The 23,654-nt window shown below is 49.3% G+C and overlaps 1 protein-coding gene across 2 annotated transcripts; it reads right to left on the reverse strand.

The window, feature by feature from the left end:
• Nucleotides 1-4,141: 4,141 nt before the first annotated feature.
• Nucleotides 4,142-11,130, reverse strand: DRD2 (dopamine receptor D2). 2 transcript variants are annotated; one of them, XM_030233706.2, is made up of 7 exons: nucleotides 10,858-11,130; nucleotides 8,365-8,474; nucleotides 7,802-7,938; nucleotides 7,033-7,223; nucleotides 5,898-5,984; nucleotides 4,928-5,267; nucleotides 4,142-4,339 (listed from the first exon to the last, which is right to left on the reverse strand). In XM_030233706.2, the coding sequence occupies exons 1-7, from the start codon at nucleotides 11,128-11,130 to the stop codon at nucleotides 4,146-4,148; spliced, it is 1,332 nt and encodes a 443-aa protein (XP_030089566.1). In that variant the 3' UTR covers nucleotides 4,142-4,145. The 2 variants fall into 2 exon arrangements, with proteins under 2 accessions (XP_030089566.1, XP_050839482.1); XM_050983525.1 differs by lacking the exon at nucleotides 5,898-5,984.
• Nucleotides 11,131-23,654: the final 12,524 nt, after the last annotated feature.

Below are 23,654 nucleotides of genomic sequence, written 5' to 3' on the forward strand. Positions count from 1 at the left end.
GAGAATTCAGCCTCATCTGAACCCAGCAGTTCTGGAGATTCTGGTTCCTGCATCAACTGAGGGCTTCGGGGCAGGGATTATTCTGTGCTGGCTCAAAACTGAATAAACCTCTGGGTCTGAAATGCCATTAACCTGAAATTTTAGCTTGTTAGTTCTTGGAGATGGACAGCTTTCTTTCCCAGCAGTGGGAAGGATTCCCTTTGTATTATTTTTTCTTCTTCTTTTATATAAAGAAAATAATCTTTATTTTTAAAGTGCTGATTAAGCCTGGCTGAGGCTCCACCTGCACAAACACCAAACCTGAGTGTGCAGCTTGAGAAAACAGTGCAACAAAAATTGAAATATTCCAAAAGAAAATAATTAAGTCCTCCAGCATGAATCCATCTGGGCACCTCTGCCTTCCTCCCCTCCCTCCTCCATCCTCCCCAGCCCTCTCCTGTTGGGAGAGGAGAGACATTTCAGGCCATTTCCCCTCTGTCTGTGCCCTCCTGCATCTCTCCTTTCTCCTGCCTGACTCTCATGGCTGCAGGCAAGGCAAACACCAGAACTCTCAAGGATGGACTGGGGAAAGGGAGGAAAAAGGAAAGTCAGAGAAGCAAGTCAGAGAAGGCCAATCCCACGTGGGGGCAGCTGCTGCTCTGTGTGTTTGAGCTGGGCAGCAGAACCAGGGCTCCCTGGAGCCTGAGCCCTCAGAGCCCAGAGAAAAGCAGAACAAAACAGCCAGATCAACATCAGGGTGGCTTGTGCAAGTCTCTATTTAATGACAGTGCTGCATGAAGACATTGGTTGGTGTCACATGTACCTGTGATGGGCATTTTTACATTCCTGACTCCCAGGGGAGCCGTGGTTGCACTGGAGATTTTCACCACAAGAGGTAGTGGCTTTATTTTTCCTGTTTTCCTTTTTTTTATGTTTTATTTCAGCAGGATTGGATAAGCTGGTTGGACCTACTGGAGTTCATTTACTCTTCAGCCAGGAAGATAAACAGTTCTGTGGAGTGGGAGCAAGCAGGCAAGCAGCAAATACAGTGCAGGCAGAATTCACTGGCTTTTAATTCAAACCTGTTTGGGGGTGCAGAGATCCCCACCCGGGGCTTCAGCAAGCTGGGAATCACAGGGAGGGAAAGCAGGACCAGGAAGACTCAATAAGCTGAACAAAAGCTTCAGTTATAAATAATGAATCCCAAAAGAGGGGCTAGAGCAAGGCTCTGAAGGTCTGGAGGAACAAAGAAATGAAATCTTCTCGCCAAGGTGTTTGTGAAAACCAGCTCAGTGCCCTTCCCACCAGCAGAGGTCCTTGGGGGAGCAGGGGTTGATCTTTCCCAGGGTGGGAGGAACAGAGAGCTCTGGCTTTGGCAGGCTCAGAGCTGTGGGAGAGGCTCCTGAGTCCCTTGGGGTGGGCTCTGAGGAGCCCCCACAAGCAGCTCCCACCGCTCTCCTCGTGCCAGCACACCCTGCCCGTGCTCCTGGCACTGCCTCACTCCTTGGAAAGCCAGGGTGAGGATGACTTTGGTGCTGTCTCCAGAAGGGGAAGGCTCAGTCCCAGGTTTCAAAGTGCTTTGTTGGCTGTCTGGAAGTGCAGGAGTTTGATGGGGAAGGAAAAGCTGCTGCAGAGATGGGCAGAGCTGGCACTACCACCTTCCCAAGGGCACTGGGGACACTGACATTCCCACAGTTCCTCCTGGAGTGTTGGGAAGGAGCAGCCTAGAGTGTCCTGGGGATGAAGGCTGGGCTGCAGGTGATTCCTCACAGCCAACACTGCAGCTCTGGGAACACACCTGGGCTTTGCTCCACGTGAAGGACACTGCCTTTTCCTGCAGCTTCCATCCCTCCATGGCATTGTGGAAGAGTTTTTCAGGTAGTGGTTCAGGTGGGTTCTGCTTCTAGATTCAGAAAAAAATCCGGGAGTGAGGTACACAGCACTGGAGACGAGGATTTGCCTTGGGTTAAAACTGGACACAAAGTAAAATTATGGCCAAAGTGAAGATATAATCCACATTCTCCTGAGGGATATTATTATTCCACTTATCCTGAGGGCTCACACCAGCCTTTAGTACAGGGCAAACATCACCTATGGCAACTTCCAAATGCTTTAGAGCTTTTTTGTCTCTATATCTCATCTTTGCTATTTTTGTTCAGCTCCTCACCTGTTCATTCCCCAAGTCAAACAGATCTTTCTGCTTGTAAGTACATTAAAAGATGGACCAGTAGCCTGTTGCTATTTTTCTTCCCCAAAACCTCCTGCCTGTGCACCATTCTGTGGATATTGGGGTACAAGTCTGAGTTGGTTCCCATCACTGAGTGAATTTGTTTGGTTAAAACTGAGGGAAAGAAAGAGCAGCTCATGTGTGCCTGAGATCCCTGGAGCTGGAGTTCCCAGATTTGCAGTTTTTAGCTCTGAAGAGCCAGGTTCAAACCTTACACAAGGCTGTGGGCTGAAAATCAAAGCCCTGGATTCCAGCCCGATCCAGGAATGCCAGGTTTGGAACAGAAACCTGGGGATTAATGTGGGACTGCTGCTTCCCTTTCAGAAACCAGTGAGATTATGGGCTAGAGCTGCTTGGTGTAATCTCCTCCTGAATCAGAGCTGAAACACATCCTGCCAGCATGGGAGAGGGCTCTGCTAACAACACAGGAAATCCGGGGAATTAAAGGAAACCTTGGCACATCTTCACCTCATCTGAAGCAGAAACTGAGTGAATATTCCACAAACTGCATAGAGAAAAAAAGGGATTCTATTGCTCTCCCAATTGTGGTTTTACTCCTTTAGAAAACAGCAGGAAACTGCACCCTGGGAGTCTGCCCCTGTTTATGGCTATTGCAACCCTCTGCTGCTCCACATCCTGCAGGAATTTCTAGCCAGACCTATTTCCACCTTGTTTTATTCACCTTGCTGTGTTTTATTTACAGAGATATTGCAAAATATCATGTGGACTGAGTACAAAGAGCACGTAGAGCGTGGGTTTGGCAGTGCCAGATTCAGCGTGGTGAGATGATGCTCTTGTGGGGTTTCCATTCCTAGAATCCATGGAAAAGTAGATAGCAGAGAGTAAGGGATGCTGGAAACATCCAGACCTTCCCAGAGTCCAGCTTGGACACAGGAGCTGGTCCAGGTAGGAGCTTTCCTGGGTTTTTATTCTGGCTTTTTCCAAAATGCACAGTTTTATCTCCTTGACTGTTGATTTAAATTAGGCACAATGTTATTCTGCACTCTCTGGGGAGAGACAGAGGCAAATCAGACCCGAGGTGCTCCTTGGGGCCCCTGATTCAGGTGAGAAGCAGCAGCCCTGGCCTGGCTGGCATGCTCAGGGCGCTCCCCTGGCACAGTGTCCTCGTGTCTGTACATTCACCACGCTGCCACCCCTCCCCTGCTGTCACCTGGGCAGAGCTTGGAGATGAGTTGCTGGTGGGCAGAAATCACTGATGGGAGGTGAGGGGGTCCCATTGGATGTACACCATGTAAGACAAGGTTCCACTCCTTAAGTTTCTCTCTCTCCATCTCCTTTTTTATTTTTTTGGCTCGGGGCTCCAAAATCCATCCTATTCATTCCTATTTACACCGATGGTTTGATGTGATGCCCCCTTCTCCCTTCCACCCATGGCTCACAGGCTCACTCTGCTGCAGGGTCTGTAGGTGGCAGAACCTTCTCGACCCGCCTGGGGACCTCTGAAAGTTCTTGGGTTGGTTTTGATGGAATTTCTGAAGGCTTCAGCAGTCAAACACCGGGTGAGTCAGCTCGCGGTGAAGGCAAAGCTATTGCACGGAGCTTGCAGAGGCCCTGGCTGGCTCCTGCTGCCCAGGGGAAGGATGGCCTTGTCTTTGGTGAGAGTTGTGCCCAGCGCTACCTCCTGCTGGCCCCGTGGCCACCCTGTGTCCAGCGCGCTCCAGGCCGGGTGGCCACGGGCGAGAACCGAGCGAGAGCGCCTCGGCTCTGGCACTTCCACTTCCAACACAGTGTGAGGGTGGCTCTGAAAAGCGCCCCTGGGGCCGGTCCAGAGGTCACCCAGCGGGGTGAGAGACCCTCCCACCTCGTTCCACCCCCACGAGGCGCCCGGCTCAAGAGCTGCAGCCCCCTCCCCGGCATGGATGGCATCGCTTCCTCTTCCCCCTCCGTTCCTAAAAAAATGCGGGCGCTGTTTGTGGCTTTAGCAGTGGAGGATCTTCATGAAAGCCTTGCGGAACTCGATGTTGAAGGTGGTGTAGATAATCGGGTTGACAGCGCTGTTGACGTAGCCGAGCCACGTGAAGGCGCTGTACATGGCCGGCGGGATGTTGCAGTCGCAGTGCATGTTCAGGATGTGAGTGATGAAGAAGGGGAGCCAGCAGATGATGAAAACACCTGGGGGGGAAAAGGAGAGAGGAGGATTTTGATTGCTGAAAGCTGGGCTGGGAGAGCAGCAAGGTTCTCTTTGGTGGAAGGGGAGTTTTAACAATGAGCTTTGTGTTGGTGTGCTCAGTGTCCTGGTCTGCGTTCTGCCTTGCAACTAAAGAACTCCTCTGCTCAAGGAATGATCCCAGGCACAGCAGAAACTCTGCCCTTCAGAGGTGCCAGCTCTGCTGAGCTCTTTTTGCTCCAGAAAGCTCAGGAGCTCTCCCCCGTTTTGGGAGCTCAGATGGCCCCAAGAGGGGCAGCTTTGGGCACCCTTAGGGCAGTCATGCCAGCTTGTGCATGGAGGGGTAGCTTTGGGCACTGTTATTGCAGCCCTGCCAGCTGTGCATGGAGGGGCAGCTTTGGGCACCCTTAGGGCAGCCCTACCAGCTGTGTGTGGCTGGGAAGGAGGCACCCCTCCCATGGGCAGCCCTTTGCCTGCCATCCTCTAATGTATGAAGGGAAATGAGTTCTGGGGGGGTTGGAAAATCAGCCTGCAGGGGACAGGGGCACTGGGATTTCTGCAGGGAGCCCAGGGCAGCCAGGGCACGCTCTCACCGAGCACGATGGCCAGCATCTGGGTGGCTTTCTTCTCCTTCTGCTGGGACAGTTTCCTCCTGATGACGGCCTTGAGCAAGTTCCTCGTCTTGCCGTTGGGCAGGGAGTGGATCTCGAAGACCTTGGCTGTGTGGTGGGATTCTTTGGCATGGCCATTCTTCTCCACCTTCCCAGGGCTGCTCAGGGGTGCCTGCAGGGTAGAGTTGTTGCCCCGATTAGAAGCAACTGGCACAATCAACTGGTGGTTACTTGGTGCTGTGGGTTTGAGGGCCGTTTTCTCAGGGGGACTGGTACTGGACACCATCTCCATTTCCATCTCTTCTATGTGACTCTCTGCCTCCTGGACAAGAATCAAATGTCCACAACATAATGACAGGTAAATACACAGAGAGGAGCAACGAACATTCCTTACAGAGTGAAGCTGGATGATGCTGGAGAGCAGTCAGTCCCTCTTCTCCCTCCCTGCGTGGCGCCTGGAGAAAGGGCTGTGCTGTGTTGGGGTACTCTGGGCACATGGGATGGACAGAGCTGCACTGGAGGATTCTCCTTTTTGGCACAAAGAGGCTCAGAAATGGGGGAGATGCTGTCTCCACTCTCTACAGGTTTTGTTCAGGTTTTCAGAATGCAAATAAATAAAAATGGAATCGGCAACCAAAACCCAACAAAGCCAATGGGGTCCAAGATTTAAATAACAGAGAGGAGGAGGAAAGCAAAGGCACAAAAGTGTTCAAATGCCGTGGCTTTTAGAGCTGATCTTTCGGTGAGCTTAATCTGGCTTTGTGAGCTCTGTGAGCTTAAACCCCCTGCTTCACTCCAAGGAATGGGAAGACTATTTAAATTTTGAGATTGAATGGTAACCTTTGCTCTTAGGTTTACTTTTCTCCCACCCTACATAAATCAGCCTCGTGTCCTGAGGGAGAAGGGGAAGGCTGAAGGCTCTGGAAAGCTCCCACTTCTCTTTAACACTCACCACTTTGCGCTTATTAACTTGGAAGCTCCCATTGGACTTCACAATAACTGTGCAGAGCTTGACGTCTTCTGGATGAGTGCATTTGTCCTAAGGGGCAAGCACCAGCTCAGAGGTTACACAGGCAGAGAGGGGTTGGGAAGGGAAGCTGGTAAGGGAGGCACGTGGGAATACAAAGGGATGAATCAGGAGTTCATCAGCGCGGCTCAGGCTGAGCAGGATGGAGACGTGGATGGAGAACTGCCGTGGAGGAGCAGGGATGGAGCTGCTGCCCCCTGTGCTGTGCACCAGAGGAAGGAGGCCACGGAGCTCTGCTGTGTTTGTGTGTCCCTGTCTGGCTGCCTCCTCTGCAGGCAGCACGGTTTGGAGCTGGAGCATGCCCCAGGCTGTGCTCTGTGTGGTGCCAGAGCCCTGCTTTGACAAGTGGATGCACAGCCAGCCTGCCCAGCTGGGCTCCCTCACATGCAGCAAGGCTGGTCCCTGCAGAGCTGTCCTTCCCAGAGAGGAGCTGTGCACCTCAGGCACTGCCACCAAGATTTGGGGACACCTGACAGACCCTAAAGGGGGATTCCAGGAGAGCTGGAGAGGGGTTTGCAGTGGTGGGGCACAAGGGAACGGCCTTGAGCTAAAGGAGAGTGGGTTTAGATTGGGTATTAGGAAGAAATTCCTCCCTGGGAGTGTGGGGAGGCCCTGGCACAGGGTGCCCAGGGCAGCTGTGGCTTTCCCTGGATCCCTGGGAGTGTCCAAGGCCAGGCAGGATGGGGCTTAGAGCCATGTGGGATGGTAGAAGGTGTCCCTGCCTGTGGGCTTCAGTGTCCCTCCTGACCCAAACCATTCCTTGGTTGATTCAGTGATTCCATAGGACTGACTCACACAACAGTGCAGCCTCTGTTCTTGGCTCCCCCAGCCCAGCCCACGGCAATGCTGGGGGTCACTGCAGCAGCTCCTGGTGCAGATCTGCTGCTGAAACAGCCCTGAGATCCAGGCAGGCCCGAGGAGCCCCAGCCAGCCAGCTGGGACCCCAGGGAGAGCAGCAGGGACCCCAGACTGACCACAGCACCCACCTTTGGGAGTTTGGCCCAGGCAGGGCGGCGCGGGGCAGGGGGAGCAGGGCAGGGCAGGGTGTGAGGCTGGCTACCTTCAGGGGGGCCTGCGTGTCCGAGTCCAGCACGTGGCTGCTGCGCTTGGTGCTGACGCGCTTCCTGCGCCGCCGCAGCACGATGTAGATCTGCACGTACACCAGCAGCGTGACGATGAAGGGCACGTAGAAGGACACGATGGAGGAGTACACCACGAAGGCAGGGTTGCCAATGATGCACTCCTTCTCGTCTGGAAGAGAAAGCCTTTCAGGGTTGGTGTCCCCACTCAGGGGGTCACCGTGCTGGCTGTCCCCGGCCCGGAGGGAGTCACATCACCCCAAAACTCCTGGCTGCTCCTTGCCTTGCAGCTCAGCACTGCTGATCCCATGCCATATCCAACCAATATTCCCAGGAAACTGCTGCCTGAACTGCCAGCCCTTTTCTCTGCTGCCTCAGAGAAGGTTTTGTCCCATGGCTTTCCTTTTTGTGTGTTTTAATAGAAGGAGGATTTTGAATTTGTAGTGGGCAAACACAGATTGGTGTTGTGTGAACTTCTACATCACCTGAGTTCTGGTGAGCCTGAAACCCTGCTCTGGAACAGCTGGAGATGGAACAGACCAGAATCAGCAAATAGTGAGGGGTGGCAGAGGGAGAGAACACTTCAGCACACCTCAGACCTGATCCCACCTTTATTCCTGCCTGTCTGGGAGCCAGCTGCAGGTGGCAGAGGGAAAGAACACTTCCAATACACCTCAGACTGGATCCCATCTTTACTCCTGGCTATCTGGGAGGACAGCAGGAGCCAGCTGCAGGTGGCAGAGCCCTCACCTGTGTTGTTGAGGCCGAAGAGGAGTGGGCAGGAGATGGCAAAGGAGAGCACCCAGACCACGGCGATCATGACGGTGACGCGGCGCTTGGAGCTGTAGCGGGTGTTGTAGAGCATGGGCATGGCCACGGCCGTGTACCTGCAGGGGACACATCCCCCCAGGCTGCTGTCACCCTGCCAGGGCTGCCACTGCCCGGCCCCTGCCCAGCCAGCACAGCTCACGTGTGCCAGGGGGGCTGCAGCCACAGCAGGAGGGGTGAGGCTGGGCCAGCTCCTGGTGTTCTCCTCCCACCCTTCCCACCAACGCCTGCTGCACCATCCCAGAGTGCAAAGAGAAGGGCCAGAGCCATGGAGCACAGAGCAATTCCATCTGCACCCCCAGGAGCAGAGGTTCTGTGCCTCCTGACAGAACTCCCTGCTCACAGCTCATCAGGATCCTCTAAGCTGCTCTTCAAAAAAACTCCCACAGTTTTCCAGGCTGAGTCCCAGGTAAATGTGACCACACAGAGGTGGCTGGGCCTCACCACCCTGGGTTTGGCACAGCCCGGTGGCACAGAGCCCTCACCTGTCAATGCTGATGGCACAGAGGTTGAGGATGCTGGCAGTGCACATCATGACATCCAGGGTGACAAAGATATCGCAGTGGATGCGGCTGAACCGCCACTCCCCCACCACCTGCAGAGAGAGGATGGGTGGTCAGCAATTCCTGGGGTTAGTGGGCAATCCCTGGGGTTAGTGAGCAATTCCTGGGGCTGGAGAGCAATTCCTGGGGTTAGTGGGCAATCCCTGGGGTTAGTGAGCAATTCCTGGGGCTGCAGAGAATTCCCCGGGGCTGGGCTGCTGGTGGGGGACAAAAGGAGAGTTTGGCACAAAGATGGAGACGCTGGTGGGTGGTTTGGGCTGTGCTGGGTCAAAGGCAGAGCTCTGCCCCTTCCAAGGGGCTGTTGTGCTCCCACCCTGCTGCTCTCTGTGGGTTTGGCAGCCCCAGCACAAACCTGGGCTCACATTCCAGTGCCACCAGGGAGCACAAGGCTGCTCCAGCTCACAAGGGGAGATAAAGAGGCTTTAACAGTTCCCTGGAGCATTTCAAGGCAGAATGAGGAGGGAAACATCCATTTTAATTCCCAAGCACCTCTGATTTACTCACAGCTTTTTCCCAGACAATTTTTCCAATTACACCCAGCAAAGGTCAGCAGCAGACAAGCAAGAGCTTCCCTTCATTTCTTAATTTAAAAAATCAGGGTAAGCATTCCTCACCTTTATCTTTTTTAGTTTTGGTGAACAAAATGAGTTTAATTCAGAGTGAAAAGCCGTTAACACTCCACACGAAGTGCTAAAGACAAGGAACTAATGATAACACTTCCAGGCACCAGTAGCCTTTCTTCTCTTCACTTCTCTTGCTGTTGAAGCTGAACTTTGCCAATTAAGTTTAATAGCAATTATTCGGACTGCTGTGTTTGACATGTGATGAAAAAAAGTATATTTCCCTCTAACAAAAATAGAGCCCTACCGCATTTGAAAATAGAATGAATAAGATATCTATTCTTCAGTTATTTCTGCTCTGATATACATAACCATAGGCAGCATAAAGAAGGGAGAATGACTGCATTGAAGCCTGAGTGACAGATGAATACTCAGTGATTAAAAAAGCACTTAAGAGACAGTTACATCAGGAACTTTGAGGAGAATTTGCCCAAAGGCAAAGGTTTCCAGCCACATCCAAACCTCCCTGAAACCGATTTCCCGCGGGCATGGTTTGGGGGAAGCTGGGTGGGAACCGCAGCCGTTCTTTCTCTTGGTGTTTCAGTTTGTGCTGGGGAAACCTCCGAAATTTGGGGGTAAAAGATCTGTTTGCACCAAGGCTGGGGTTTTTTCAAGAGTTTCATTTTGAGTTCTAGGCCACGCTTGTGACACAAAACCTGGAGGAAACTGTCCCACCTGGTAGATGGAGGCAGCTGTGGCTCCTCACCAGCCCCTGCACCTGAGCCCAGATAAGGGAGAGAATTTTGCACCATTTGTGGTTTATTCTTCTGCCTTAAAATTAAACGGGTCTGAGAGATTCTTCTGGCTGGACCTGAGGGAGCAGGAGCTTCTCCCAGCATCAGCCTCTGCTTCAAACTGGTGGAACAGGAGATGGAGCCCCAGAGGCAGCGCCTGCCTCCCCCAGCCCGTGGCCACGTTCATGACTTCGGCAGAGGCTCCGCTTCTCCAGTGCCACCAAAACAATCATTAACCCAGCGCTAATTAGCATCGTGCTCCCTCTCAGCCCTGCCAGTCAGGGCCTTTGTTTTGCTTTGCATCAGGACTCGCTGGGCTCACTGATGGTCCCTCCTTCCCCTGCTCTCCTCCTGTGCTACCATCCCTCCCATGGGTCAGTGCCTGGGATGGCTGGGAACTCAGCATGGTTTGAGCTCTGAAAAGTGATTTTTTTTCCCCTATATTGTGACATAACACTGTGGATTCCCATCCTGCTTCCACAATTGCCTTCCTGCAGCCCTTCAGAAACAGGGCCTTTATAGCTTTTTTTCTTTTGCTTTTGTTTTTTGATTGCTGGATTCAATGATCCTTGTGGGTCCCTTCCTTCCACCTCCACAAATTTCCTGTGGTTTCAGTGTGATGCCCATGGTGGAGTTTTGAACACAAAATTGGGGTCCTTTCCCACTTGACCCCGAATTTCTGGTGCAATTGGGCTGTCACTTAGTCCACTGAGCAGCAGTGGGGTTTCAAGCTACCTGCTCTCCCATCCTTCTCCTGGAAAAAAAACCAGCAATTTCAGGGACGAAAAAGCTACAATTTCAGGAACAGTTTTAAAAATGCAATTTTGGGAATGAGAGAGCTACAATTTCAAGAACAGTAAAAAATGCAGTTTTGGGAATGAGAGAGCTACAATTTCAGGAACAGTAAAAAATGCAATTTTGGGAACGAAAAATCCTGCACTTCAGGGAACAAAACCCCCTGTATTTAGGGCATGAAAATCACCTGTGAGGGAATTCAGGAGGCTGATTTCCAGGCTGCTAAACCCTCCCCATCCTCCCTCCAGCCAGTTTGGAGCCCTTACCTCCATGTAGACCACCCAGGGCATGCAGAGCGTGGCCACCAGCAGGTCAGCCACGGCCAGGCTGACGATCAGGTAGTTGGTGGTGGTCTGCAGGGCTCTCTCCCTGGACACTGCTATGCACACCAGCACGTTGCCAAAGACGATGATGAAGATGAGGAGGGCCAGCAGCATGGCGTAGTAGTTGTAGTGCGGCTTCTGCGCCGCCTCCGAGGCGTTCAGGGCCCTGCTCCAGTTCCTGTCCCCGTCGTACCACGAGAGGTTGAGGGGATCCATGGGGGCCCGAGTGCCAGCTGCCAGCTCCACCCTGCCACACAGGTGTTGGGCAGGCCCTTGGGTCAGCGTGGGAAAGGAAAGTGGAAAAAAATAAATCAGGTTTTTGCTGCCTCGCTCGTGGTCTGCCCGGGGAGGTGGGGTCACCAACCCTGGGGGTGTTTAACACAGCCTGGAGGTGGCACTGGGTGCCAGGGTTTGGTTGGGATGTTGGGATGGGTTGGACTTGGTGGTCTTTGAGATCTCTTCCAACCTGGTCATCTGTGATTCTGTGGTTCTGGGAATTTTGGGAATTCCCAGGGAATGGAAATGGTGGAGTCCCCATCCCTGGGTGTGTTTAACACAGCCTGGAGGTGGCACTGGCTGCCAGGGTGTAGGTGAGGTGTTGGGGATGGGTTGGACTCAATGATCTTTGAGCTCTCTTCCCACCCAGTGATTCTGTGAATTTTGGGAATTTAGGGAATTCCCAGGGCCCGAGGAGGTGGTGGAGTCCCCATCCCTGGGTGTGTTTAACACAGCCTGGAGGTGGCACTGGCTGCCAGGGTGTAGGTGAGGTGTTGGGGATGGGTTGGGTCTTTGAGCTCTCTTCCAACCTGGTGATTCTGTGAATTCCCTGGAGCCTGTTGTCCCTGCCCTGGTGAAACGTCTGCCTGGAAATGGATGGATGCAGAGCTGCTGACCCAGGCAGGGATTGCAGGAGTTGGTTTTTATTTCCAGCTCAGCCCCAGGTTTCTGTGGCAGATCCTCTGTGTTACAGCTGGCTCAGGCAGGGTGCCTGGGATGTTCCCCTGCCATTCCCTGCTCCCTGTTAGGTGTGCACACCTCAGGGCAGCACTGCCATGACCCACTTTGTTTATTTTCCATGTGCTCCGTGGGGCTTTGGGCTCTATTACTTTCATTTTTTTCTTTTGTCTTTTCCTCTTTTTTTTTTTTTTTCCTGCAGCAGTGAAATAAATAAATAAATTTTAAACCCTGAATAGTGACAATGATGGGAGTTGACAGCAGCAGCTTTTGCAGCCAGGGCTGGGCTGTGCTGCCTCTGTCATTGCCCCAGTGAGGTGACAGTGAAGGGGGACACAGTGGGGACAGCACTGATCCACCCCTCAGCCGCTCCTGGCACTGGGAACAGGCTTTCCTGGTGTTCCTTGGGAAATCTGGGCTCCAACCTGAGAATCCCCTCGGTTTATCAATCATCCCTGACCTCTCCATGACCCAGCCAGAGGTGCAGGAAATGCCAACACCTGGCTGGGAGCTCCTGAGCCTTTCACAGAGGCCTCACGTTGTGCCAGGGGAGGTTTATTTGGAAATTATGAGGAAAAAATCCATGGAAAGGATTGTCAGGCACTGGCACAGGGCAGTGCTGGAGTCACCATCCCTGGAAGGGCCCAGAATCCTCTGGCTGTGGCTCCTGGGTCAGTGCTGGTGGTGCTGGTTTGGCCAGGCCTTTCCCACCTAAACAATTCCACATTTCTGGGGCCTCATTCCCTGCTCAGCCCTTCCTAGGATCAAATATTCCATGTTTGAGGGAAGGACCAAATATTCCATCTGAGGGAAGGATCAAAAATTCCATTTGAGGGAAGGACCAAATATTCCATGTTTGGGGGAAGGACCAAATGTTCCATGTTTGAGGGAAGGATCAAATATTCCATTTGAGGGAAGGATCAGATATTCCATTTGAGGGAAGGACCAGATATTCCACATTTCCCAAGCTGCATCTCCACCCAGACCACACTGGCAGATCTGGCCCTGCTCTCAGACACCCCAAACCAAGGCCACTTAATTTCCTTAATAAAAGACAAAGTGACTTCGATTTATTAAACCACGTAAGTGATCAAAATAGCAAAACATTTGCAAATATCAAATTCACCTGGGAACAATGGTTTCTTTATGTTTCACTGAGCTTTTGTGTGCTTTTCTCATTCAGAGAACAATTTGGATAATAATCCTTGGAAATTTGTTGCATATGGGTCCTTAATAGCTGATAATTCAAAAAGTGTCTGTCTGACAGTGCTATCAGCAGCACTTGATAGCTCTACAAATGTCTTCTTAGGAGCTGTCAAAGTGTCAGAAATTAATTAAATGTTAGCTTCTGTGACTCAGAGTGAAGGGGAAAAATCAATGCTAAATACAGCAACAGTTTTTCTCCTCTCCTGTTGCCCTTTCATAGTGCAAAACTATCTCGAGGAGGCAGAACCGTGCAGAAAATGCAGGGTGGGATAAAAAAAATTATTTTAAAAAAAGCAGGGGCATGGTGAAGTGTCTTTGAGGTATAAGAGGGTTTGAGGTGGGCAGGATCAGCCCCTTGGGCCTGGGCTGGTTTTTCTGTGCAGGAAGAGAATTGGCTTTGGAAAGGAAAGGCCACAGAGAGGGAGATGGGCTCAGCAATTCCAGCCTGCCCGGGCTGCTCCAGCTCCCTGCTGGATTGGAGGAGTCATTTCCAGCTCATCTCTGCCCATTCATCAGGAGTTTCCTCAGTGGTGCTTAGGGAGTGTGTGAAAATCCCTGGAGAAAGAAATCAACATTTCCTTTCACTTCCTTCTCTGTCTTCCTCAAGATTAATTTTTTTTTTCTGTAAATAGAACTATTTTCACAGTAATATTTTTGTGTTTATATGCATCATGGGGAAAGTGAAAGTTGGAATATTGTACAAAGGAAGAGATTTGGTGTTTCTATTAAAAAAAAAAAGATAAAGTTTTAAGTTGGGAAAACGAAACAGAAGAAAAGTTCCAAACATTTTGCACAAAATAGGGAAACTTAAACACCAAAAACCCAGAAATTAAAACTGTGATCACACAATTAAAGGCTGTATCCAGTGCACATCCTCGTGGAACAAACTACAGTTCCATGGACAACTCTGGAAATTCCCAGCTTTGGAAAGTCTGAGTTTTCAGGGCTAAAAAGAACTTCCAGTGGAGTTCTCAGGGCTAAAAAGAACTTCCAATTGAGTTTTCAGGGCTAAAAAGAACTTCCAGTGGAGTTTTCAGTGATAAAAAGAACTTCCAGTTGAGTTTTCAGGGCTAAGAAGAACCTTCTTTTCCCCAGCCCCAGAGCTGGCAGCATTCTCGTGGCCATTAGGGAGGTTTGAGTCTCTCAGTCCTGCTTTGAGGAGCAATTTTGATTTTAGTGCTGACAGCTCCTCAGAAAGAGGAGAGAAAGGAGAAATAAAGAAAGAAGCACTTAAAGAGCTGCCTGGGAGAGGGAGGGCTCTTCCCTGCCCTGTCCAAAAGCTGCATTTTCCTGGGGAGAAGGGAGAGGGAAAGGATCAAAAACAACAGGGAAAAGGCACAAACAGCACCTGGCCCTGGCCTTGTCCAAGTTCCTGAGCAGAGATAAAGCAGAGCCTTGGTCTGAGGGAGAAAGAGCCCAGAAAGGAACAAATTCCCTGGAGAATTAAGGGCAGCAAAGCCACTCTAATTCCCACCCCAGAGATTTCCAGGGTGGCTGAGCTGATCCAGCCATGGATTAGCTGCAGGGTCAAGGGCAGGACAGGGCTGCAAGGTTGCAGCCTGGTGTTTGATGGCAGCAGTGCAGCAGCACCCTGCTGCTCATCCCCCCTGCACCCTCCCTGCACGCAGCTCTCCAGCAGCTGGAGGCTGTGACATCTCATTAATACCTTACAAAAAAAGCCTTCTAAAAACTGGTTTAAGCCCTGCCACTCTGGCTGAGCTAGCAGCTAGCTGGTAAGTTCCTGTGTAAAAGGATAATGGAAATAAAAATTAGCTAACACAGAGATCTATTCTAGTGAGAAAACCGTTCACACCTGTAAAATCAAGGAGTCTGAATCATAAGAATCTTCAAAAAAAAAAATGTAAACACCTAAGTAAAGAAAAAGTCTTATCACGTACACACACAGACATTTTCTAACCAATAAATTAAGTAGCAAAAAAATCATTGACCAATTTGATTTAACACAGTGCCTTCTGATAGCCCCATAAAAATATAAGATATGTGATTAAAAATTCAGCTTTTCTGCTAAAAAAGCCGAGAGCCCTGTGTGTTTGTGTGAGAGCAGGGGGAACCTGCTGGAATCCACAGGGACCAGGAGCCAGGAGGGGCTGCAGGGCAGAGCCAGGCTTTGCCCTCCTCTGCCGGCAGCTGCCCCTGCTTCTTCAGAGATCAAACTGAAAAATGTTCCTGTGCTGGGCCAGCATTCCTGCCTGGCTGCTCCTGAGGGATCCTCTGGTCAGGATTGTGGCAAAGAGCACCAGAGAGTGAATGTGGGCTGTGCACAGCCCAGCAAATCCCCTCGTGTCTCTGGCAGCTTCTGGAACCTTCTCCCTCTCAGAAACAGCAAAGGTGCAACTCTCCTTTTTGCTTTTCACCCTGCCTGCAAACCCTTCCAGGAATAAAACCCTGCCAGGGCTGATCCTGGGCAAGGTCTGGGGCCTTGGAGCAAAACTTCAAACAGCCTTTGCTCCTGCATGGAAACCCAGAGGGTTTTGCCTCAGACGTGGCCCATTTAAGATGAAATCTGGGGTTCGGGGTGAGTTTCAGGGCCCAAGCTTTCCTCTGGACTCAGGCATGGCCCATTTAAGATGAAATGTGGAGTTCAGGGTGAGTTTCAGGGCCCAGGCTTTACTCAGGACTCCAGACACGATTTTGAGGCCTAACTGAGGGTGCACCCAAGAGGGACAGAGCAGCCAAGTCCCCAGAGGCAGCACCCTGAGGCCATGTCCCACTGAGAGCAGGCCCCGCTGCTGTCCCCAAGGCCTCTGGCCTGCAGGTGATGCCAGGGGGATATTCCCTGCTCCCTGCTGCTGCCCAGAGGTGCCCATCACTGCCAGCAGATCCTCTCCAAGGGCTTGGCACAGAAAGCAGTGTCTGAGTGGATCTGCACAGATCAGATTCTGAGCAGTGTCTGAGTGGATCTGCACAGATCAGATTCTGAGCAGTGTCTGAGTGGATCTGCACAGATCAGATTCTGAGCAGTGTCTGAGGGGATCTGCACAGATCAGATTCTGAGCAGTGTCTGAGTAGATCTGCACAGATCAGATTCTGAGCAGTGTCTGAGGGGATCCTGCACAGATCAGATTCTGAGCAGTGTCTGAGGGGATCTGCACAGATCAGATTCTGAGCAGTGTCTGAGGGGATCTGCACAGATCAGATTCTGAGCAGTGTCTGAGTGGATCTGCACAGATCAGATTCTGAGCAGTGTCTGAGGGGATCCTGCACAGATCAGATTCTGAGCAGTGTCTGAGTGGATCTGCACAGATCAGATTCTGAGCAGTGTCTGAGTGGATCTGCACAGATCAGATTCTGAGCAGTGTCTGAGTGGATCTGCACAGATCAGATTCTGAGCAGTGCTGAGTGGATCTGCACAGATCAGATTCTGAGCAGTGTCTGAGTGGATCTGCACAGATCAGATTCTGAGCAGTGTCTGAGTGGATCTGCACAGATCAGATTCTGAGCAGTGTCTGAGTGGATCTGCACAGATCAGATTCTGAGCAGTGTCTGAGTGGATCTGCACAGATCAGATTCTGAGCAGTGTCTGAGTGGATCTGCACAGATCAGATTCTGAGCAGTGTCTGAGTGGATCTGCACAGATCAGATTCTGAGCAGTGTCTGAGTGGATCTGCACAGATCAGATTCTGAGCAGTGTCTGAGTGGAATCTGCACAGATCACTGCCTCCCTGGGTGCTGTCCCTCTGCTCTGGAATTGGGGAGCAGTGGGCCAGAGGAAACTGCCAGACTGACATCCTCTCTGTCCTCCAGCTGTTCCCTGGGCTCTGCTGAGAGTGCAACAAGGATCTTCCAGTCAAAGGAAATCACTTCTTTGGAGCAGAGAGAAGGTGGAAGAAAAGGGAAGGGGGAATGTGTTTGAGGAGCTGCTTTGTTTCCCTGTTCAGGGGTTTTGTGTCAGGGGAATAAAAGCATCTTCTGGAGTTGTTTCACTGGTTTTTATTTTTCATGCAAGCCCAGAATTGCTGTGGATTCCTGGTCGAGGTTCCCTGGAGAGCAGGGAAGGTGTGGAGCAGCTGGCACTGAGCGAGAACCTTTTCCTTCTCCTTTCTGCTCAGGGGACAGGTCTGCAGGCACTGAGGAGGAGGAGGAGAGGCCAGGGAGGAGGAAAATACCATAAATCCTGCCTTGACTCGAGAGTGCTGCTGGTGCTGCTGAAAATGCCCAAGCCCTGCCCTGGGAGCAGCTGGCACAGAGCACCCAGCACAGTCCTGGTGGCTTTAAATAAACACAGCTCCCCAGCACTGTGGGGCTGAGGGAAATGCAGCGGGGAGGTGACAGGGGAGGTGACAGCCGTGACTGAGGCCAGGCAGTAATTGCACCTGAGTGCTTCTGAGCGCGGCTGGGAGGGGGCACAGCTCTGCTCTCCACACTGCCGTGCCCTCCCTGGTCTCCAGGAGCCTCTCTTGAGCAGGAGGTTTGGGCACCTCTGCACCCAGAATTAGAGACAAAAATCTGCCACAGGGATCTCCTCGAGCCAGTTCTTGTGAGCTTTTGTGGACCTGTTCCTACAAAAATCCTGCCCAGGCTGGACTTTCAGGGGCTGAATTCAATTGCAACACTGCAGCCTTCAGATCTCTCAAGCCAACAGTTCTACCATCAGCTCCTTCCAAAATCCTCTGGAAAACCTCCCTCCTCTGCCTCTGCTGGCTCCCCATTCCCCGATCCTCTTCTCTCCAAGATACCAAGGCTGTATTAATTGCAGCTATTGCTCACTTCTGATTCAGAAACATTCCTGGTTCTGCATAATTGTCACCATCACATTCTCTGAAAAATCCTCTTTGCCCAGGGAAGCTGAGAAGCCTCAGAGAAAAAAGAAAACAATAATTATCTCATTTGCTTCTCCTGCGTTTTTTGCTTTGGAATGTGGTTGGAGATTGTTTATCCAATATGTGAATGCCAGCTCTGTTGGTACTCAGGAGTTTTTCATTATTATCTTTTAGCCTTCTGTCTGTATCCTTTCTCTATTCTATAGCATAGTTTAGTATAGCATATATAATATAATATAATATAATATAATATAATATAATATATATAATAGAATATAATATAATATAATATAATATAATATAATATAATATAATATAATATATAGACTATAATATAATATAATATAATATAATATAATATAATATAATATAATATAATATAATATAATATAACATTGTATTAAATAATCACACTGTATAATTATATTCTAATATATTGTATTATATTATATTTATTTATTATATCTATTATATTATATTTATTATATCAATTATATTATATTTATTATATTATATTATCAGCCTTCTAAGACCAGGGAGTCAGATTCATCATTTCCCTCCTGCCACAGGAAATCCTTTTAGGCCCAGTTTGGGGTATAAATAGCTCCCTGCAGCAACAATCTGCTCCCAGAAGAGCCCAGCACTGCCCCTGCCCACCTGGAATTCTGGAGGGGTTTGGGTCCTGCCTGGCAGGCGGCTGGCAGAGCCTTGGGTTCCTCCTGTTCTTTCAGAATCTGTGGGTGCAGGGCAAGCTTTGATCTCTGCAACATTTGGCAGATGAATTTTTCGAGCTGGAGCTGCTCCAGACACAGCCCACTTGAGCCCTTCTCAGCTGGGTGGAGAGGATGGGCAGAAATGGCTTTTTAAAAATCATTTCTGACTCTGTGCTTTCAGCTGTGGCCACACAGCCAGAAACACGGGGCACATCTCGATTTCCAGTGGCTAAAGGGAAGGATTTCCTCCTCCCCTCTGCTCTCTCAGAGGGATGGTCTCTGTCAGAGGCAGCCTGGAAGATATTGGTTCTTATTAAACATTGCATTGCTATAGACCCAACATCCTGCTCTCCACAAAAACTCTTTTTTTCTCCTCATAATTCCTTTATCTGTATCCTAATGCCAAATCTCTCTGACGAGATCTGAGCCTCTGACTAATCTAATAAATTCCCAGCTTCATGAGTGCCTGGGATCTGTATTCCTTTAGAATCTGGGCTGTGTTTGAGATCATCCACCAGTGTCTGCAAATAACTCTTAATCAGCCACACAGCCAATTGTATTAATTCTGAGGAATTGGAAAGGTTGAATCTCTTCACTTCCCAACGCCCTTATTTATGTACAGGAGTGGCTGAAATTTGAACAAAATACTTTTAAGTGCTGGATAAAAAGTGGCAAATATTTTGGGTCTTTTTTTTCATTATTATTTGTTTTTGTCTGGCTAATGTTCACATTTTGGCATTGGAAGTGTAAAACAATTTAATTGCAGAAATAGGTTGTGTTAATTCCCTGGCTGGATAAACCCTTTTTACTTCCCCTGTTCATGCAGCACCTGGCCCAGGGATACTGCAGCTCTTGAGCCCTTCAGCCACACTTTATTAAAAGCAAATAATAATAATTCAGATTGAAGCCATCAAATATTTGCCCTCCACTTATGTCAGCGAGCACTCGTTGAACATCTGCTCTTTGCACTGCCACTCCTCCCCCCGAGCTTGTTTGCAAAAATGTTTGCCAAAAGCAGCGAGTTCCAGAGCAGAGCTCTTTGTTTCCCCTTCCCCCCTTCTCCTCAGATTTCGGGGAGTTTGCCCCAAACCCTCCATGGCTGAGCTGTGCCCCCAGTCCCCTGGAGCAGCCCTGATGGGATGTGTCAATCAGCACAGCCTTCACCGACCCCCCTTGCTCCAGGTGCCCCTTCCCTGCATTCAAAACCCCAAGAAAACACAATTAATTCTGGCCTGTCCCTCGTGGCCAAGAGAGCAGGGCCAGCTCCCATCTCTGAGTATTCCTCCATCCAGTTCTCCTCAAATGTCAAATCCTAATCATCCTTAAGCATTTCATCCCTGGCCTGCACCAGCTCAGCTATTCAGACCCTGACTTCCAGCACCCACCTCTGTCGTCTTTGCAGGCAAAAGGAGAGGAGGGTGTGAAAAATGGGCATTTTATCATTGGCTTTTCACAAATATCCAAATGAACATGATGTGTGTTGTGTTAGAAAGTGCTGCTGTGTTCATTCCCTCAAGCAGGGTGTTAAATGTAGTTTTAGGTTAGAAGTTAATGTTAGAAGGTTAGAAGGTTATTAGGCATTATTAGGTGATAAGTTTTAGGTTATAAATAGTTTTAGTTATAATGTTAAAATAGAAACTGTGCTGTGTTGGATACTTTTCCTAAAGAGAGGAATGAGGTACTGACCCTGAGCCAGCAGCCACAGGACACCTGAATCTTTCAGAGAAAGAGAATTGACTGCTCCCTTATCAGAAGAAATGAACTTCTTCCTGCCCCTCAGCCCTGCAGAGCTGTCAGGATTGAGAGGAAGGAGCTGACCCTGCCCAGCCAGAATCCTGTGTGGGACTGGAATTGATGCACCATGGATGAGGTGTGGAAATGTGCAACAGGCTGTGGCTGTTAAGGGTTAATCCTCTGTTAACCTGGGGCCTTTTGGGGCTTGTTTTGCCCAGAAAAGGTACCTGGACTGTCTGTAACTCTTTGTTTTTATTGTCTCACATTGTCCTCATCCTAATTGTCCCAAATTTTATTACTCTGATTATATTGCTATTTTTATAACCATGTTATTACTATTAAACCTTTAACATTTTAAAACCAAGTGGCTGGCCTTTTTCCCAAGGAGAAGCCACTTCTCCTGGATTTGTCCTTTCCCAGCTGCTGTGGGCACCGAGCCATGCAGGAATTGTGCTGGATCAGCAGCTCTGCAAAGCAGCATCTGTTCTCCTGGGGAGCTCCTGCTCTGCCCTGGTGCCTCTCCACCCCAGGGTCTGCCTGCCCTCCTGCTCTGACCTTCCCCAGATGCACAGAAGGGCTCATTGCCTTTGAAATCTGCAATATTTTATCCCTCCCACCCCAGTGCTGCTGCATCATCATCGTGTCCCCTCTCTGCTCAGCTTACCCCACCCACAGAGCCACAAATTCTCTTCTTTGCTGCTCCTTGTTTTACCACAAAACCTCACATTCTTGAAAATCATTGCTCCCAGGCAGGGTGTTCAGTTTCCCTGAGAAAGATGCTGAGCTGGGCACCCCGAGGGTGTTTCTGTGCATTTTTGGGGGATATTTCTCCCTGCCTGGTCTCTGGAATTGTTTGGCTGATCAATCAAACTTCCCAGGAGCAGAGGAGTCCCACATCACATTTGAAATTCTCTCATGTTTAGAGAATTCTGGGAGTGGAAGGATTTTGCTTCCATCAGGTGTGGTACCACCTGTTTTCAATGTGAAATCATGGCTATTTGAAGATGAAATCATGGCTATTTTAAGGTGAAATTGTGGCTATTTTCAACGTGAAATCATGACTATTTTCAATGTGAAATCATGACTATTTTCAATGTGAAATCATGGCTATTTTCAATGTGAAATCGTGGCTATTTTAAGATGAAATCATGGCTATTTTTAGGTGAAATTGTGGTTATTTTGCCTTTTGCCAGTTACAAAAGTGGTTTAAGGTTTTCTCTTGTTTGTTTTCACAGAGCAGGAATATTAAACTGAACTTCTCCCCCCGAGGCCTCACTAAAATTCAGGCAGGCTCCTTGAGGTGCTGCAGTGGAGCCACAGCTCAGGGGTGGAGCTCAGCCCAAGAATAGATTGCACTTTCCAGGTGTCCCCAACCTCTTGACAGAGCATCCCTTGCTCACTTCATGGCTTTGGGCTGATCCTGCCCAAAAAAACACCTTGGAAAGACAAATATTTTCTTCCCATATTCCACAAAACTTGTTGGGAGCATCACTGACAAATCCCCTGCCAGGGGAAAAACGTGAACCTGCAGTGCTGCATTTTCTGGCTGATGGGAGGAATTTCTCTCTCTGTGTCCCTGGGATCACTGCACATGCTCAGCTGCTGCTCTCCTGAATTTTATTTGGTTTTTACACAGTCAGCAAAGTTTCCAGCCTGCTGGGAAGTGCACACTCCATCCATTATGAACCCAATTCCTGAATCCAGTGACTGGGACAGTGAATTGCAGTGATTTCCATTTCCCTTTAATCCACAAAGTCATTAGCAGGGCTCCACAAAGCCATGAATATTCTCCCCTGCTTGGCAGGGAGCAGATTTCCTTTCAGATGAAGCACGACAAGGAGCTCTAATGTTTTTAATTAAAGTGCTGGGTGCGAGTTATTGTGCAGGTTAAGGCAGGACCAAACCCGGGACTGTTTAATTCATCAGCAACAGAAATCCCAGGCTGCAGGGACTGGAATCATGACCTGAAGACAGGTGCCCAAGTGGCTGAAACAGGCACAGAAGGCCAGGCAAAGCCTCCTGCAGGCACTGCTCAGGTCATCCTCCAGTAAATATTCTCTTTACCTGCTCAGGCACCTGTGACTCTGTTTGTTGCAGGAGTCAGACCCACTCCCAGGGCTCACTGCCTTGTCCCACCTGACCCATTAAACAGAATATTTTCATGGGAACACTGCAAGCTGATGGACAAGTGCAAGTTATTGAACTCCCTCTTTAGTAACTGCTCTGCCTGGTTTTTTTATTAGTTTTTTCTAATAACTGTTTATTCTCTCTACAAACAATGCCTCTTCAGCTAAATTTTGATGGTTGTGATTCTGAGGCCTCCTGAATCAGAAATTCCATGGTAAAAATTAAATTGCGAAGTGTAGACCCAAAGAAACATGACAACAGCATTATTATTATTATTATTATTATTATTATTATTATTATTATTATTATTATTATTATTATTATTATTATTATTATTATTATTATTATTATTATTTGTTGTTGTTGTTGTTGTTGTTGTTGTTGTTGTTGTTGTTGTTGTTGTTGTTGTTGTTGTTAGTTAGTTAGTTAGTTAGTTAGTTAGTTAGTTAGTTAGTTAGTTAGTTATTGTTATTATCCCTCCTTGTCATTTTCTGTTAGGGTTGTGATTTCCTAATCGATTCTTCCTTTGCACCAAGAGGAAAAAAAAAAGAAATCTTGAGATAAATAAAAATACCCCTTGGAAAGGATGACAAAGGCAAGTGCAGAGCACCAGACATCACAAGTAGACAAACATCCTCCCCCAGAACTGGGTTCCTGCTCATGGATTTCTGCTCTCATTAGTGAAGCATCTCCCAGGAAATGCAGGCTGGGCTCCAGGGAGGATGGCAGGGGACCAGGGTGCACTGACACATTTTATGAAAATCCTTTCACCGGGATTTTTCTCCTGAGAAGCTGAGAGGCCTCAAAAAGGAAATGGAAACAATAATTATCTGATTGATCAGAATGGGGTCTGGAGGTTGCTCCCCAACTTTGATGGGTTCCATGTGGATTGTTTTAAATTAATGGCCAATCCTGTGTCAGACTCTCTGGTCAGTCACAACATTTTATTATTCATTCCTTTCTAGCTGCTGATGTCTCCTTCGTCTTATTATAAACTATTATATAGCATAGTTTAGTGTAGCATTTTTAATGAAATGTCTATTATAAAATAATAAATCAGCCCTCTGAACCATGGAGCCAAGATTCTCATCTCATCCTGGGACGCTCAGACACAGCAGGGCATGGTAGAGGGGCAGTGCCAGGATGTCCCTGGGCTGGACAGGGACAGCCAGCAGCTCTGCCAGCAGCTCTGCACCCTGACCCTGCCCTGAGTAGAGCCACCCCC

Source organism: Serinus canaria, chromosome 24 (genome assembly GCF_022539315.1).
Source record: "Serinus canaria isolate serCan28SL12 chromosome 24, serCan2020, whole genome shotgun sequence".
Taxonomy (NCBI): domain Eukaryota; kingdom Metazoa; phylum Chordata; class Aves; order Passeriformes; family Fringillidae; genus Serinus; species Serinus canaria.